Source organism: Lutra lutra, chromosome 5, assembly GCF_902655055.1.
Source record: "Lutra lutra chromosome 5, mLutLut1.2, whole genome shotgun sequence".
Taxonomy (NCBI): Eukaryota; Metazoa; Chordata; class Mammalia; order Carnivora; family Mustelidae; genus Lutra; species Lutra lutra.
In genome coordinates, this window is record NC_062282.1 from 71014076 (window position 1) to 71033294 (window position 19219).

At 36.4% G+C, this 19219-nt stretch overlaps 1 protein-coding gene across 4 annotated transcripts in view; it reads right to left on the bottom strand.

Moving 5' to 3' along the window:
* Window positions 1-5369: 5369 nt before the first annotated feature.
* FNIP1 (folliculin interacting protein 1) overlaps window positions 5370-19219 on the bottom strand; it is a 153758-nt gene continuing 139908 nt past the window's right edge. For 3 of the 4 annotated variants that reach the window (XM_047729933.1, XM_047729931.1, XM_047729932.1), the window contains 3 exons: window positions 14846-15043; window positions 10484-10599; window positions 5370-8480 (listed from right to left, as the gene is read on the bottom strand). In XM_047729933.1, the coding sequence (XP_047585889.1) occupies window positions 8402-8480; window positions 10484-10599; window positions 14846-15043 (393 nt within the window). In that variant the 3' untranslated portion in view covers window positions 5370-8401. The remainder of the gene's footprint in view (window positions 8481-10483; window positions 10600-14845; window positions 15044-19219) is intronic. The other variant, XM_047729934.1, reaches the window with a different exon arrangement.

Below are 19219 nucleotides of genomic sequence, written 5' to 3' on the forward strand. Positions count from 1 at the left end.
TTTGGTCGTTGGACTTGCCCAGACTTGCAAGTTTACAACATATTAGCCCATTTCTCTTTTGAATATGGGTCAAAAACCCTACCAGGAAAGTTGTGGTTCAGCCATTCTGGAAATTAACTGTGGAGAGATTACAAAAGGAATTGCGATGACCCATTTTCGTCATTTTTGTGTGTATAAACATCTCAAAGATCTGCCTAGGGGAACGCCGGGGTGGCTCAGTTGGTTAAGCGGCTGCCTTCGGCTCGGGTCATGATCCCGGGGTTCTGGGATCGAGTCCCACATCGGGCTCCTTGCTGGGCAGGGAGCCTGCTTTTCCCTCTGCCTGCCTGTCTGCCTGTGCTCGCTCGCTCGCTCTCCCTCCGTCTCTGACAAATAAATAAAATCTTAAAAAAAAAAAAAAAGACCTGCCTAGGATCACAAAAATGAGCCCTTACATTCTTCAAGGATCAGTTTCTAGGGCCACATAAATATTTTAAAGAGGAGAAAGGAATTAAAGCATGATGACCAGGAGCTTAGACTTTAGGGCAAACATCTCAATTTGTGTCTATAATAGGCCATTTCTATTTAAACCATTTGAGGGGTGCCTGGATGGCTCAGTGGGTTAAGCCTCTGCCTTCAGCTCAAGTCATGATGATCGTGGGAAGAGCCCGCAGCCAGCTCTCTGCTCAGCAGGGAGCCTGCTCCACCCCCCTCACCCACCCCGCAGTGTGTTGCTCTGCCTACCTGTGATCTCTATCAAATAAATCTTTAAACCATTTGAAATTATATAGTATCTCTTAAGTTTCCTTATCTGTAAAATGGGAATAGTAAAGGGCCCAATGCTTTGGGATTCTCAAGATTACATGAGATAATTCATGTGCAGTACTTCAGATGTTGCCTACATTTTTATTACTTTATCTCTGAAAAGTGATTTCTCTGAAGCAGAACTTTACTGTGAAGAACTATTTTTTTTTTTAATATTTTATTTATTTGTCAGAGAAAGAGCAGCAGGGGCAAAGCAGGAAGCAGACTTCTGCTGAGCAGGGAGCTCGATTCGGGACTCCATCCAGCACTCCGGGAACATGACCTGAGCCAAAAGCAGACGCTTAACTGACTGAGCCACCCAGGATTCCCTAGAAAGACTTTTTTTAATGCCTTATTTTTTTTCATTAATAACTTTAAGAAACACATTTATGTATTCATGAGGATGTGGAACAACAAGAATTGTCACAAAACTGCAGGTTGTGTGTAAACTAGGAAACTGCTTTGGTAGAAAAATCTAGTAAAGCTGAAACATACCCTTTCACAGCAAGTCCAGTCCTTGATAATATGTCCTGAAGAATACCCATATACACTAGAAAAGATGAGCAAAAATGTTCACTGTTCATATTAGCCAGGAACTAAAAATAACACCAATGTCCATCCATAACAGAATATTATGGTATATTCATTCAGTGGATGAATAAACCACTGGATTCAGTGGATGAATAAACCACTGGGTTCAGTGGATGAATAAACCACTGGATTCAGTGGCTGAACCTCCACCATAATGTTGAAAGGGAAAACAGCAAAACAAAATATGAAGTAAAATTATAACACAGAGCTCAAATACAAGCAAAATTAAATTGTACCACTCTGGGATGCAGAGGACAGATAAAATTATAAAGAAAAAGGGAGATGATGTTCACAAAAATCAGGTTGTAGTTAGAAAAATGTTAAGGAAGAGTATTATGATCAGGATAAGGCACAAGGAGGAAGGGGCTTCTAGGTTACTAGAATTTGTTTCTTGACCAAAGTTATGGTTACATTAGTGTATATTTGATTTTTCTGTATATTAATGTTTCATGAAAAAAAAATTACATAAAAATAACTATTAGCTCTATCATAAGACAGCAGTAGTAAAAACAAGGTCCATGGTAACTACACACAACCTAAACTTAAGCACATGTTCAAAATCTTTCTTGTCCTTACTATTTTATTTTGTGCTCTGGTATGCTGAAAAAAGTGAATAGACAGTGAAAACTCTAATGGCTATTTTCAGAGAAAAGGCAACCTCTAGGATATTATTCACCAGTACTACCTGGTACCCAAAAGGAAAAATAATGGTTCTGAATGCAAGCAGTTTATTAAATTCTGGGAAAAACAAAACATGGTTAAATCTTAAAAAAAAAAAAAAAAAAAAAAAAAAAAAAAGGCTTGACTCCTTACCCTACCTTTTCTTCATCACTCTTACCACAACCTGACACCATATTTTCATCTATCTCCCCCACCAGTGGGGAACACAGAAGGTTTGTTATTTACTGCATATAGCTGGCACCGACTTATGCCCAGCATGTTAACAGGTGCTCCATGAGTATTTGCTGAATGAACAAATGGAAGTATCTAAGGACTAAGTAATTAAGAAGGGATTTTGCTGTTTAAAAAAAAGAGGGGGGGTGCACTTGATTTTTCTCTAATGGCAAAGAAAGAGGCCTGGCTAAGCAAATGTTTTATGCAAAACCAAATCCTAATTAGGCAGACATGCTCAGAATGCCTATCTTCCCAAAAAATAGCGAACCAACAAAAATATGGGAGTAAAGAGCACTGGTTTTAATAGAACCTGGAATGAAGTAAAGACTTGAGATCTGGAATATGCTGGGAAATGCAGTCACTACTTAAGGGGGCAGGGGGGAGCATGTTTTGGCCCAAATCCACATCAATTATGGTCATTAAGTCAGAACCTGAGAGTGGGGTCTAGGAATTAGTATTTCTCAAAAGCTACCTACGTGTTTTGTTTTGTTTTATATTTTTATTTGACAGAGAGAGAGGGAACACAAGCAGGGGGAGTGGAAGGGGGAAAAGCAGGCTTCTAGCCCAGCAGTGAGCCCAATGCCTGTCTGGATCCTAAGACCCTGGGATCATGACCTGAGCCGAACAGCAGATGCTTAAGGATTGAGCCACCCAAGCACCCCTACCTAGGTGTTGCTAGTATGTGACAAGGTTTAAAAACTACTTTAACTCCGGTTCTGAACTAATCTGACCCAATTTAATTCCAAGCCTTTTCACACAATGAAGGATACGGACTTGTGATTGCTAGACTAATTGTGTGACGTAAGAGCGGCCTCACAGTTTCTTGAGAAAAAATATCTCCCTATATTTACACATTTCAACAATGTGAGTCCCTTTGAGACAATTTAGGTAACATTGTCTTTACCAAGAATCTGAATAGATGAGCACTGAGGTGAATATAGAGACCTGTATTTGGACTGCCCTTGTTAAAACAGTCACTTGGAAAACAAGGGACCTCAAGCCTCTTCAACTTAGTACTCTCCTTAAGAGTAAATAGATTTATCTGTGGGAGGTCTAATCAGTGTTAACCCAGAGATTTGTGGTCTCATCAGTGTTAACCCAGAGATCTGTCTGCAATTTAATGAAGGGATTGGTCTAGGCTCACATTTTGACCAAAGTCCCTTCTAAAGGAATTACAAGGGACCAAATCTCAGACTACACAGTGGGGGTTAGTGGAAGCTGAGCATATGCTTTAATACCACCAAAGTTCTCTTGACATAATGAATGGGAATTTCACATATTCTTTAAAAATCTCTTTTGGACTGCTTATATTTCCTTTCTTTCTTTCTTTCTTTCTTTATTTATTTTTAGGGATGTCTCAAAGGTTTAACCTAAAACAAAGTCCATGGTCTGCACTCCAAAACAAGGATAAGAAGCACTACACTCTCTAACCTCAGCATTTTTATCTAAGTCCTTCCTACTCAAAGCCACAGTTCCTCAGCTCCCCTTGTACCTTCACCTTGGGTTTGGTCTCATGTGCCATTCTACTCTCCTTTCTACACTAGCAAAAACAAATACGAGATTATCTTTTCTAATACATTTGTCACCACATACAGTTGGAAACTATTCTGGTCTGAGAAAATGGATGCTCATGGAAAGACAGTATGATCTCAGATTAAATTCTGTTACAGATTTTTTTTTAAAAGATTTTATTACTTATTTGACAGACAGAGATCACAAGTAGGCAGAGAGGCAGGCAGAGAGAGAGGAAGGGAAGCAGGCTCCCCACTGAGCAAAGAGCCCAATGCGGGGCTTGATCCCAGGACCCTGGGATCATGACCTGAGCTGAAGGCAGATGCTTAAACCACTGAGCCACCCAGGCACCCCTGTGTTACAGATTCTTATTACCAAAATCATTTCTCTCTGCTTCTCAGAAATGTTCCAATATTTCTCTAAATTTGTATTCAGGAACAGCAGTTACTGACACAGGTACCCAGTTATAAACCTTTAAAATATCTGATGGAGTCTTTTCAAAAACTTGATATTTCCTCTCTGCTTTAAAATAGTGCACTTGGGGTGCCTGGGTGGCTCAGTAGGTTAAGCGACTGCCTTCGGCTCAGGTCATGATCCTGGAGTCCCAGGATCGAGTCCCACATCCGGCTCCCTGCTCGGCGGGGAGTCTGCTCCCTCTGACCCTCCCCCTTCTCGTGGTCTCTCTCTCTCTCTCTCAAATAAATAAAATCTTAAAAATAAAATAGTGCACTTATTTTCTTTAGTCAAATATAAGAGTGATACACACACACACATATATATCACATGTATATACTTATATAAAATGATGTGAAAACAGGCACTACAAAAAGCCACTGGTCTAATCCTGCCTCCTGACCTAAGTCTGCCCAAATCAACTGGCCTGAGTGACATAAGGTAGCATCTCAAAAGCCTCTTCAGGAATGAATCACTGCTGCAGACCTGGCACTCTGGACTGATGAAAGAGCTTACTTACCCTATAATGAAGATGAAGAGGACAGACTTGCTCAGAATCACATGCAAATCAGTGAACAAAGCAGGATTAGAACCCAAACCAAGTGTTTTGGTTTAATTGTAAAGTCAATGGTAATTTGCATAGAATACAATGTTCTTAACCAGTTTACATGGCTTCTTCTAGGTTTTAAATATTTTTAGTTTGTTTTCAAAAAAGCAGTTGGAATTTTCTATTTGTCATAAGGAACAGGACAAATGGAACACTATACCAGTATATTTTTTATGACTGTATTTTCATTCATCAGAATATAATGTTAAATTCTCCCCACAACAGCTAGAGTCCACAGTGGGGAGGCTGGACAGATTACCCAGTAATAGCAGCAGACAAGAATTACTAAGCATGTGGGGTGTCCCATGCATTGAGATAAATTTTTGACGTTCATTATGTCACTTGATTCACACACCACCTCAGAAAGTAGATTCTACTAACCATTAAAGAAATATGGGATTAAAGAAGGACATTATGAACAAGGTCACATATCTACAACTGCCACACTTGTGAAAACTATACAAGTTAGTGGACACCAGAGTCCATATTACATATGCCTTATTTACACATGAAATAAAGACCAACATCATCCATCAAACTGACATGTGTTTATTGCACAAATTTCCCCTAGAACTGGGAGGTTATTTATAATACAGGTGTACATTTGAGAAATGTATACAGAACAAGGGACAAATATGTACATTTACATATCTCACCATCTAAATAACTTAGAGAAAGCAGAACAATCTCATAAGACATCCACCAGAAGTAGGCATTGTGTAAAATTGTTTTTTTTTTAAGTGATCATCCCCAGTGTATGCCAACTGCAACAAAACAAAATCTGTGCTAGTATGTTTATTGCACTTAACATTTTCAAACTCAATATTAAGACATATTAATAAAAGCCAAGAATATTTCAAATCAAACCAATTAGTTTATATACAAGGAAAAATTAGTTTTAAATCTATAATGTAAAAGATCCCTTTTTCATTTCCTGTTGCAAGTTTTTTTTTTTTCCTGTTGAAACAAACAGGTTTTTTAAAATATGTAATACATATCTGTCTGTACCATAGGAAGCCGAAAAAATTATTTTGAACAGGCCAAAACTCTTCACATTCATCATAATGATCACACTTTAAAGAAGTAGCAGCTCATTCCTTGGGCTTTGTGTAAGGAAAAACAAGACTATGATGAAGGTAGTAGAAATCAGAGGGTTAGGAATTATAAAACTCAGGAATCCTATAAGGATTAATAATTCTATAAGAAACTATAGGCCTCTTCCTTCTGAGCAAAGCTTAGTTTTCTTTTCTTTTTTTGAAGATTTTATTTATTTGAGAGAGAGAGACACCAAGAGAGAGCACGCGTAAGGAGGACAGAAGCAGGTAGGTCCCTGGGGTCATGACCAGAGCTGAAGGCAGACACTTAACTGACTGAACCACCCAGGTGCCCTGCAAAGCTTAGTTTTGTTTTTGCTTTTTTTTTTTTTAAAGATTTTATTTATTTATTTGACAGAGAGAGAGCACAAGCAGGGTAAGTGGAATAGGGAGAAGAAGGCTCCCTGCTAAGCAGGGAGCCAAATGCAGGAGTCGATCCCAGGACACTGGGATCATGACCTGAGTCAAAGGCAGACGCTTAACCGACTGAACCACCCAGGCACCCCCAAAGCTTAGTTTTAAAAGGAACAGTAAGGATGGGGAATCCATTTATTGAAGACTAGATTTCCTAGATGATAATTAGAGATTTCAAACAGGACTTCGAATAGTCTGATAGTTACATGTCATTCTGAACTACAACAAAAAAATAGTGTACAATGGCCCACCTATGAATCTGTCTATATTCTGAATTCTGCCAAAGAGACTGATTTATAGAATTCCAAACAATAAAAGAGGGAAGAATTTCAATAATTAATGGAATAAGAATATTAAGCCAAAGAAAAGAGATCCATAAATACTCTTTGGCAGCAAGTCATCCACGGGAGACTCAGGTACTAGCTGGGACCAGCTGATAGGATGCAGGAGCAAAAGTGATTGCAGGCACAATTTCAGGTTTACACTCCATCAAAACAACCATTTCTTGTCTAGTTGGAGATTTCTTGAATACATAAAGAACAAGGCAAAATGTGACCCAACACTATAAATTCAAGGCCAAAGACTAAACAAACCACAGAAATTTTCCTTAATTACTGAAAATTCAAACAGCAAGAATGAATGTATTATACAGTAATTATACTTAGTAAGAGAATAAGCAAGGGTTTTTTTTTAAGCTAATCAATTAATTATGATGAAAATAGTCCATGAAAGCAGAAACCAATTTCACGTCTAGCATTAAAAGTATCTTTGATCAGATAAGTAAAGAATAAACTATAACGTAGTATTCAAGTAAACTGAGGTAGTAGAGCATATTGAAAACTTTATCTACCCATCTTTCTATTTACATTACTTACAAGAGTTTGGTTCCATATTAGCCTTTCTCATAAGCAACACTCAACAATATATACAAAAACACTAATAACTGAAAAGTGAAAATATTTGAAAAAAATTAGATTTTGGAAGGGGGGGCTGTTAGAAGAAAGAAATAATTTTAAGAATTTATAATAAGCTCTATTAGTGTGAACTGAATATTATGAAGCAGTGAAACAAATATTCAGTTCCTGTGGGGCTGATACTGAAAGCAAAAGCCTTGGCTACCTGAGCAATTTTAAAGAAAATAGTATTCTTTTCCCCAATGCTTTGGTGTAATTTTTAATCCTAATTTTCATTTATTAAATTAGATGCAAATATGTAAATATTAACATTTATAAGAATTAGCTTATACTTATAAACAAAACAAATGGTATAAAGTAGTATTCTTATTTGGGGAATCTACATTCCTCAGCCTTAAAAAAAGATCAGCTTTAGTTACATTTTAGGGTGTGTGAACAGAAAATTCACCAGAGAGTAACATTCAAACATTATTTACAATTGATACTAGCTGAAAATATTATTTTTAAAAAGGGCATGTTTACCAATCAATCTTGTATTTCTACCTTTGTTTTAAAAAATAGATACGTATGTACACTTGGATGGATAACATACACACATTTACACTCATTATTCTGGATTTATTATAACTAACAGGCTGTTTAATATACTCTGAGAAATACCCCAAAATTAGCTACTTTGAATTGAAAAACAAAAGAACAAATAAGCTTTTGTAATCTATCCATACCTTAGAAATAAGGCATTAAAACTAGTAAAATGATTATTTCTGAGCCACTGAATCATCAAACATCCACTGCTGTTTGTGAGTGTGGCAAAACGGGAGTGATCATATGAAATTCCTTGATGTTATTACTTATTTAGAAATTTCTACACTTTGGCTTTTTCAAATGCTTTCCCTCAAAATTATTTATGCTATTTTAGTTTCACTTGCTTAAAAGTATACCACCACCCCAAAGTCCAGCCAAAAGAAAAAAGCAATCCAATGATCACACAATGTATACTGCAACACAGGATACCCAGGCACTTGACTCATTCAGATCGAAGTCTAACTGGGAAAAAAAACCGCCATAAATGAATGTTGCATCTACTTCCTTAGTTTCTGTTTAACTTTCTACCAGAGTTAATTCTGACAACCTTTATATTAAAGAAGTATCTGAGCAACATATGGAGAGTGAGTGCTTGCTACAGCAGCCAGAAGAGGAAGATCACTGGATTCAATCCTGAAATAAAACAAAAATCTCAGTTTAGGGTTTCTATAACCAACACATGTGTCTTACAAGTAATCACTGTTACATACCACATCTCAGCAGTCAAGAACCTAGGCCACTCTGGCCAATAGGAAAAGGGTAAAAAGAGAACTAATGATAACACAAAGTAGAAATGCTTCAGTATGTAAAAACCAGAACAAAAGATTTTTTTAAAAAGAAAGCCACTGAAACCCTATTAGTAACTAAGTCATGGATGCAGGAAAGCATCTCACTGATCTGCTAATAGACCAGGCATCAGGGCAAGGCACAGTATCTTAAGAAATACAATAAAGTCTAATAATAGAGTAATTGTGTCCACCCATACGGTCTTGGATACAAATGTTTTTACAGAAGTACTTGGGGGGTCCCTGGGTGGCTCAGTCAGTAAAGCATCCAACGAACTCTTGGTTTTGGCTCTGATCATGATTTCAGGGTCATGAGCCCTGCACAGGGCTCTGCACTTAGGGCAAGTGGAGACCACTTGAGATTCTCTTCCTCTTCCTCCACCCTATCCCCACTACACACACACATTTACTCTTTTGCACGTTCTCTCTCATAAATAAATAAATAAAATCTTTTTTTTAAAAAGGGACTGAGAAGAAGTAATAGGGGCTGCTGCTGCTTCTTTTTTGGTAATGGAAGCTTCTTAAAAATACATCTTTATTGTAGACTTATTCATATAGAATAAATCTGAATAAAATCACATATTTTTTCAGCTAGTTGCTTGAGAAAGATGAAAATGTTTGGCAATAGCCAGCAGTAGTAGGAAGAGTGCGCTTTCTGCTGACAGTGAAAATTTATTCTGATACTTTTTGGACAACCTTTAGTATTACCTATCAAAATAACAAATAATATCCATCAAAAATTTAATACACATGTCCTTTAACCAAAAATTCTACTTCTAAAAATTTATCCTATGAACTTCAAAGATTTATATTCATTCCAGCATTGATTTATAATAGCACAAAACCTGAAAATAATCTAAATTCTACTATATAATGAAATGCTATACAACCATTAAAAGTAAGGAGATAAATCAGTATGTACTTATATGAACATTTATGATATATTAAAAGGCAAGTAGCACCATGATATATAGAAAATAAATCAATTTATACTTTTTATCCTATATATTTAAAAATTCTGTAAGAAGAAACAATCCATTAATTGTGTTTGGGTGAGGATCAGAAGTTAGGGAAAAGACACTAACAACTTAATTTTCATTTTATGTCAAAATGCACTATAAAATTTGGTTATATGCATATTACATTAAAAACTAGTTTAATTTCTTTTAAATGATGGCATGATACATACAGAATCATCTATATCCAATCTAGATGATGAGGAGTAATATTAATGAAAGAATTTAATTTGGTTTCTGACACGGTTGCTACTTGATGTTGGTCCTCTCTCCCTTCTAAAAAGCTCAATTTTAAAAAGTTCCAGCTTGTTTCAATTTATGCATCTAGGATTTGGGGAAATAATTCTCACACACACACGCACACACGCAAGTAGCCATAGAACGAACATAGGCAAAGTGACTAGTGTCTACAGACAATGAAAAGGGCTAATCAGTGTTTCCCACCAATTTCCTGTTCCTCCTTCAGTTAGCATTTTAGAAAAATGTCTTCTTCCCAAGGATAACTGCAAAGCAGACAGACACAATATAAAAATAATGGAGGAGTAATAATATGTAGATAATGTACTACCACCCACAGAATGGTGTTACTTCAGTCAGCTCATTTGGATGACAGGGCAGATGCTGGGAAGCATGAGTTTACAACATATGTAAATTACAAGTTTCTCAACTTACTGTAATAGAATAAGGGACATTGTCTTTCAGATCAGCGGAAGCCAGGGATCTGCTTTTATATGGTATAGAGCAACCCAACTGATAACAGTGTCCAACTTCTAAAAAGCAATTCTGGGAATATTCTTTGCCTAAAGAAAGTGCAATGAGAAAGCCACAAACATACCCTAGAACCACTCCTAGTTCCTTGACATGAACACGCATCTGTCCCCTCAGGTACTCAGACAGCATTCTGCTCTTGAAGTATAACTCCTGCAATCGGTCTTCAAGATGCATTACACACTGCAGTTAAGGGGAAAACAAGAACCAGGTAAGAAAATAGTTTCTACTTCGAAGTAATGGTTTTCCAAGGCATCATGGTTATGACAATTCAGTTTAGTTATTCCACATAAACTAAAATTTGGAGCACAGTTTTAAAGCACATTTGCTTTAAATTTTAGCTAAAAGATTATAATTTTTTTCTAGTTAATATCAGAATTAGATCATACAGAGTTTTTGTTTTGTTTAAATGTAAATTATACATAATGAAAATTTACCATTTTAACCATTTTAAGTGTACAATTCAGAAGCATTAAGTACATAAAAAGACATGAAATTATCACTACACATTTCCAGAACTTTAAAAAATGTTTTTATTCCAAATTTGATAAATTTAACACTCCTAAATTGATGCATATCAAATTTATTTACACAGGAAAGGCTGCATTCTCCAGCAGAGAGTTAAAGAAAAACGTTGGCAATAGCTCACAGAAAATGCTCAGTAGTCCTTACTAGAAGAGAGATGTTTCTAAGTTAGAACATTAAAAACTAAAACATACACACTTCATTTATTATCAACTAACTTGCTCCATTTAATAAAATAGGTGATTCTGCATTGATGCTATACATTTGAGAAAAATACATGAGTTTCAGGTATTAAAACACTAAATTCCTTCAGAGTATTCCTTTCCAATGAAAATCAACTATTAAAACTGCTAATGGGGGTGCCTGGGTGGCTCAGTGGGTTAAAGCCTCTGCCTTCCACCGAGGTCATGATCCCAGGGTCCTGGGATTGAGCCCCGCATCAGGCTCTCTGCTCAGCGGGGAGCCTGCTTCCTCCTCTCTCTTTGACTGCTTCTCTGCCTACTTGTGAACACTGTCAAATAAATAAATAAAATCTTGAAAAATAAAATAAAATAAAACTGCTAATAGAGGCGCCTGGCTGGCTCAGTCAGTAATGTGTGGGACTCCTGATCTTAGGGCTGTGAGTCTGAGACTCACATTAGGCGTGGAGCTTACTTAAAGAAAAAACACCAAAGTGCTAATAAAAACCCACTTTCTTCTTGGAAAAACAAAATAGAAATTATACACATACACATACACAAATATATATAAACTGTATATATAATTTACATATATCTGTGAATTTACCGTATTACCCACCCCCCCCTTTTTTTTTAAAGTAGGCTCCATGCATGGAGCCCAGCACAGGGCTTGAACTCACAACCCTGAGATCAAGACTTGAGCTGAGATCAAGAGTTGTATGTCTGATTGAGCCACCCAGGCACCCCCCATATTACCCATTTTTAAGTATACAATTCAGTGGCATTAAAAGTATAGTCACAATGTTGTGCAACCATCATCCCTATCCATTTCCAGAACTTTTTTTCATTATCTCAAACATTAACTCTGTACCCATTACATAAAAACTCCTCATTCTCTCCTCCCCCAAGCCCTTGGTAATCTCTATCTACTTTCTGTCTGTATGAATTTGCTTATTCCAGAAACCTTTTTTAGCAGAATCCTATAATATCTGTCCTTTTCATTTACTCTTCTTAGCGTAATGTGTCCCAGGTTCATCCATATTGTATCAGAATATATCAGAATTTCATTCATTATCTTGGCTGAAATATTCCAGTCTATGTATTATACTACATTTTGTTTATCCATTCATTTGTTAATGGACATGAGATGTTTCCAACTTTTGGCTATTGCAAATAATGCTGCCATAAACATGATGGTACAATCTTTTTGAGTCCCTGCTTTCAACTGTTTTGAGTATAAACCCAGAAGTAGAATTGCTGGATCACAGGGCAATACAATGTTAAACTTCTTGAGGAACTGCCTAAGTGTTTTCCCCAGAGGCCGCACCATTTTGCATTCCCATCAGCGATGCACAAAGGTTCCAATTTCTCCACATTTTGGCTAATACTTGTTGTTTTTGATCATAGCCACACTTATGGGTGTGAAGGAGTATCTCACTGTGGTTTCGATATGTACTCTCCTGAAGATCTTTTCATATGCTCATTGACCACAGGTTCATCTTCTTTAGAGAAATGTCTATTTGCCTATTTTTAAATTGAGTTTTTCTTTGTTATTCTGGATACCAATTTCTTTGAACATATATGATTTACAAATATTTTCTCCTGTTCTGCAGGTTGTCTTTTCACTTGTTGATTGTGTCCTTTGGTGGACAAAAATTTTGATTTGACAAAGTCCCATGTATCTCTGTATTTTACTTTTGTTGCCTATGCTTTTGGTGTAAAATTCAAGAAATCCCTGCCAAATCAAATGCCATAAAGATTATCCCCTAATGTGTTCTTTGAACAGTTTTACAGATAGTTGAAGCACTCAATTTAAGTCAGATTCAAGTTTGAGTTCGTTTCTATACATGGCATAAAGGGTTTAACGTCATTCTTTTCCATGTGGAAATCCAGTTTTCTCAGCATGATTTCTTTCAGGGGCTCCTTTCCGATTTGAATTGTCTTGGCTCCCTTGTCCAAAACCAACTGACCATTTAAGTGAGGGCTTATTTTGGGGCTATTATATTCTACTGGCCTATATGTCTGTCCTTATGCCAGTATCACAGTTTTGATTACTTTCACTTTGTATTAAGTTTTGAAATTGGGAGGTGTGAGTCCTCCATCTTTCTTCCTTTTTTAAGATTGTTTTGGCTCTTCAGGTCCCTTGAGAGACCATGCAAATTTTAGGTTGAGTCTATTTCTTCAAAAAAAAGGATGTCATTGCGATTTTTATAAGGACTGCTTTGAATCAGTAGATTACTTGGGGTAGTACTGTAATCTTGATAATAGTAGGTCTTCCAATCTATGAACACGAAATTTCTTTCCTTTATTTATGCTTCTTTAATTTCTTTCAGCAATGTTATCTAGTTTTCAGTATGTAAGTCTTTTGTGCATGGTAAAATTTATTGCAAAATAATTTATTCTTTTAATGCTATTTTAAGTGCTTTCTTCACATCAGTCTGTTCATTGCTAGCATTATGTAAAAGGAACTACCTTTGCAAGCTGATTTTGTATCTCGCAATTTTGTTGAATTCATTTTTAGCTCTATCAGGTTTTTTAAATTTTGTTTTTAATTGTTTTTGCTAACATATAATGTATTATTTGCCCCAGGGGTACAAATCTGTGAATCATCAGGCTTACACACTTCACAGCACTCACCACAGCACATACCCTCCTCAATGTCCATAACCCAACCACCCTATCCCTACTTCCCTACCCCCCAGTAACCCTCAGGCTCTATCAGTTTTTTCCTGTTGAAATTTAAGGTCTTCTACATTTAAGATTATGTCATCTGCAGAGATAATTTTACTTCTTCCTTTCTAATTTGGATTCCTTTCATTTCTTTTTCTTGCTTAACTGCTCTGGCTAGGGTTTTCTAATACTCTGATGGAGAGAAGTGGTAGAAGTGGGCATCCATGTCTTGTCCATGATCAGAGAGGTAAAATTTTTAATATTTCACCAGTAAGAATAAGGTTAGCTGTGGTTTTGTCGTATGTGGCCTTTATTATGTTATCTACAGAAGTTTTTAAGTAAGCTGTATTTTATTTGTCCTAACAAGAAAAAAAGAAGAACTTTGAAAGATGAAAATGCTGTCTTCAGTAAGAGGTTATTCAGTATTATGAAGAGGGTTCCTTCAACGTCCTGACAGGAAAAAGAGGCTCCAGAAAGCACTGGCATTCTGCGCAAAGCTTAGAGATACCACATATCCATACCTTACATGAAACTAGTCAGGCACCAAATTCTAGCTGCCAAAACCATACAATATATAGATATGTACACATCCCCTTGGGCCACCATTATAAAATGGCACAAATTCAGTGATTTAAACAATAGAGAATTACTTTCTCACAGTTTTGGAGGCTAGAAGCGTGAACGTCAGGGTGCTAGTATATTCCAGTTCTGGCAAGAGCTCTCACCTGGGTATGCAGACGACTGCCTCTGGCTCTTTCCTCACAAATCTCTCTTCCTCTTCTTAGAAGATTCGCCAATGCCATCATGAGGGCTCCACCCTCATCACCTAATCTAACCCTAATTACCTCCCAAAGGCCCATCTCCAAATACCATCAGACTGGGTGTTAGGGCTTCAACACAGGGATCTTAGAGGAACACAAACCTTGAGTCCATAACATCTTTTTTTTCCAGGAAACAATGATGAAGCTAATAGCAGTATTCAATGTAGGCACATTCTAAATAAAGTTCAGTCACCTATCGGAGTGCTAAATAATTCAAGCCGTATACATACTTACAAAATTTGGAGATAAGTTATGTTTATAAAGCTGAAGAGTGGAATGAAGCAGGTTGGACACAAGACTGGAAACTAATACTTCCTTTCCCAATTTATTATCTGTCATTCGTCTCTGGCTACTGGCCACTTGCACAGTCCATTTATCCATATCTGCTATAATACAGACAGCTTCTGCTATTGGTTCATCCAACACTGGATGCTGGAAAAAAGAATTCATCTTACAATAAGCAAATGAGGTTTTCAAATAAATGTTAAAGAAAATAAGGCAAGAAAGAGATACTAAAAACAGAATAAAAGAATATTAAATTCTGACAGTTACTGCCAAAGAATCCTTGACAGTAGAAAATGGAATACTGAATTAACTCAATTAACAAATACCCTGAGAAACCTTACAGAAATCATCACTGGGGACACCTGGGTGGCGTTGGGTAAGCATCTAACACAGGTCATGATCCCAGGGTCAGGCTCCCTATTCAGCGGGGCGTCTGCATGAGATTCTCTGTCTCCTTCTACCCCCTCTTCCCCCCAAATAAATAAATCTTAAAAAAAAAAAAAGAAAGAAAGAAAGAGAGCATCACTGTAGAAATTAATTGCCAGAACTTTGTATTCTTTTTTAAGTTTTTATTTAAACATTTTAACATTTAAACATTAATATTTTTTAAAAAGATACAAAAAGAATTCACATGAGCAAGTCAAAGGTAAGGTTCTGTGCTAACTATCCCAACTTGTCAGACATTAATTTGATTGAGCACCTCAAGGACTATCGCTTGATTAAATTACATGAAACACCTTGCTGCTTTATGTTCCCTGGATTTTTCTGTTTTACCACAATATACATCCCCAATATGGCTAACAGCAATTAAAAAGGAAACAAATCACCAGGTACTAACATGATTCTCCAAGACATATGGTTAAGTCAGAAAGAAAAAGTCATTAAACACCTAGACACATGTGCACAGATGCACCCACATATATATATTATATCCATCCCAGTTACATTTTATAAAATCAGTATCTGTATCTAAACGCAAATGTATAGAGAGCAGAATGAAAATACTCAAATCAGACTCTATCATGAAGATCTCTGTGAAGAAGTATGAAATATGACGAGTACAAATACGGATGTCTTTTTGCCTTTGTGTATCTTTATTTTGTTTGAATTTCTATCAGAAGCATTTACCCAAATGACACTTTTATAATTAGAAAGTTTAAGGCACAATGAAAAATATTTTAAACTAACATACACAAATAAAAGGCCCACAACATGTGGCTGTGCCCTTGACTTCTTATGGTTTATACACAAAGACCAAAATTGACAATTAAGTACAAAGCGCCACTATCAAAAAGAAATGATAGTGGAAGGAATGCATGAAGGAAGGAAGGGAGGAAGGCAGGAAGAAAGAACCTACAGTGCTCAGTATTTCAACATCTTTCTATATTTGGAAAGCTAAGGATTTATTCACCAGTGGCCATACAGAACTGCATAATAAAACTGAGATTAACAACTGTAATTTGAAATACTTGAACCCAATGGCCTTTATCCTTTTAAACTTGTACTGTTACTACAACTTTATAGCAAAGAATGTAGATTTGCTTCTTGGTAACACCAGGTTTGGCATGCCCAAAGGATATCCCTTTGCCTAATAAACGAACAACCCCTATGAATAAGGCTTTTGGCTTGATGCTAACTAAACAAAGACAATGGACCTCGCAGTCCAGTGTGGGAGATAAAAATAAATACATCTGGCTATAAAAAGACATGTGTAATAGACAAAACAGGTATTAAGTGCTGGGATAGCAGAGGAGGGCAATAATGGGTTCTTGAGTGAGTGGGAGTTTCAGAGTGACACAGGGACATAACATTTAAGTATGGATTGGACTGCTGGTGAAAAATCAGACAGGAATATGGACAATTCTGTAAGACAGAATATCATGAGAAGGCTTAGAGACATAAGTAGATGCATGTGACTAAATTAGTGAAATATGATACTGAGAAGCAGCGAAGAAGAGAATGGAAAAGAAAAAGCCTGGTAAGATACACTGTGATAACTTTCCATGAAACTCTAAACTTTGTATTTGTTTTTATAAAGTAGTACTCAAATAATTCTTATTCACCTCTTACCAATAATAGAACATTGCTCAATGTGCCAACTTAATTACTGAAATATGATAAAAAAAAAAAAACCAACATGGAATAACAAACTGTTAAAGGCAGACTTCAAAAGCAGGGGGCATCTTTAGGAGATGATATTTATGAAGGGGGTACATCCATTATCCTCACAAGGAAATGCCTAAACAGATAATGAGAAAACAGCTACAAAATATACCTTGTTTAAAGGTTACAAACTATTTTAGAAATTAACTTTATAGCCATTCAATCAAAAGGCATGTGGCTAAGATTTTTTTTCTTTTTTTTCCCACAAGTTTTTATTTACATTCTAGTCCATCAACATACAGTATAACATTAGTTGCGTTTACAATATAGTGATTCATCACTTCCAAGCAACACCTGGTGCTAATCATTTTAATCACAACACTTGCCTTCCTTAATCTGTATCACCTAGTTTACCTCCACCCATTTCCCTTCCAGTAACCACCAGTTTGTTCTCCACAGTTAAGAGTGTTTCTCGGTTTTGCCTCTCTTTTTTGTTTGTTAAATGGTTTATCTAACCAAAACCTATAAAAACTACTTTTTGGTAAAGAAAAGGAAATGGTCCCAAATCTGTAGTCTCCCAAGTGAGAAGGGCCTAAACACCAAGCTTATGATCAGAAATAATTCAAGCCAAAATTGTTTTATAAGTTGTTGTTAAAGGCGGTGGGGGGGTGGGGGGGCAGTGCCAGTCATTCATTCTGACTGCTTATTTTCACTCAATGGACTGTCACATGCAAGGTCCTAATGTGATAAATTTTCAATTTATACAACCCCAGTCTTTCTCTTCATCATCAACTTCTGGAAAAGAAAGCTATAACAAATGGGAGCATATTCTCAAGTAAGACCTTGTAGTGGCTTCCTCCACAATCTTTACTGAGCTTGTATCCAGCTTCAGATACTTCCCAGTCATAAAATGGAAGTAATTTATGTGAGAGAGAAACAGTAAATATACTTTTATTTGGCTTAAACCTTCTTTCCTGAGTTACATGACTTCTGTAATACAAATTCATCCACAACATTACCAGCCTTTTATCTCCCCCAGGTATTTCCAGAATGTCAATACATAAACTCTCTAACCTCTTCTCAAGGACATACATACTCCCAAATCTCCACCCCATAACAAAACCTGATTTTTCAGTTGCTTGCTAGTATTCAAACATGGCCTTGTAAACTGCACGTTTGAACTAAAAATGTACAACTTCAGTGTACTCTCTTCAGAACTATCAAGTTTCTTTACTTGCCTTTCAAAATAAAAAATAATTCCCCCAATGTGGCAGAGGGAACAGGCCTTAAAGACACTGGAAAAAAAAAAAAAAAAAAAAAAAGACACTGCAAATTATAGTTCAAACTGGCATTGCCTTTTGGAGAAGAAACTAACCAACATAAATCAAGAACATGAAAATAATCCTAACCTTAAAACCCGGCCAATAACCACATTTCTGGGAATCTAGCCTAAAGAAATTAACCTAAATTCTTAAAACACAGAAGTAGTATCAATGTTAATAATAACAGTAAAAAGAAGAAAAGGTTGAGCAACAGAGAACAGAGAACCCAGAAATAAACTCATGCATAATGCTCTATTAACATATGACAAAGGAGCCAAGAATATACTACAAAGGAGAAAGGATAGCCTCCTTTAGTAGATGGTGCTCGGAAAACAAGAGAGCCAGAAGCAAAAGAATGAAACTGGATCACTATTTGTATACCATTACACACAATTCAACTAAAACCAAATTAAAGATTTGAACATAAGACCCAAAAGCATAAAAATCCTAGTAGAACATAGGGAGTAAGCTTGCTGGTATCAGTCTTGGCAATGATTTTTTGGATTTGATACCAAAAGCCAAGACAATGAAAGCAAACTAAACTAAAATGCTGCTGCACAGCAAAGGAAACCATCAGCAAAATTAAAAAGCAGCCTACAGAATGGGAGAAAATATTTGCAAACCATATATCAGACAAGAGGTTAATATCACACAACTCAACAGCAAAGGGGGAAAAAAAAACCCTAACAATCTTTGATTTTTAAAAATGGGCAGATAAACTGAATAGGCATTTTTCCAAAGGAGACATACAAATGGCCAGCAGGTACATAAAAAGATGCTCAACATCACTCATCTTCAGGGAAATGCAAATCTAAAACACAATAAGATATGACCTCCTATCTGTCAGAATGGTGGTTATCAAGACAAGGATAACAAGTATTGTGCACTGTTGGTGGGA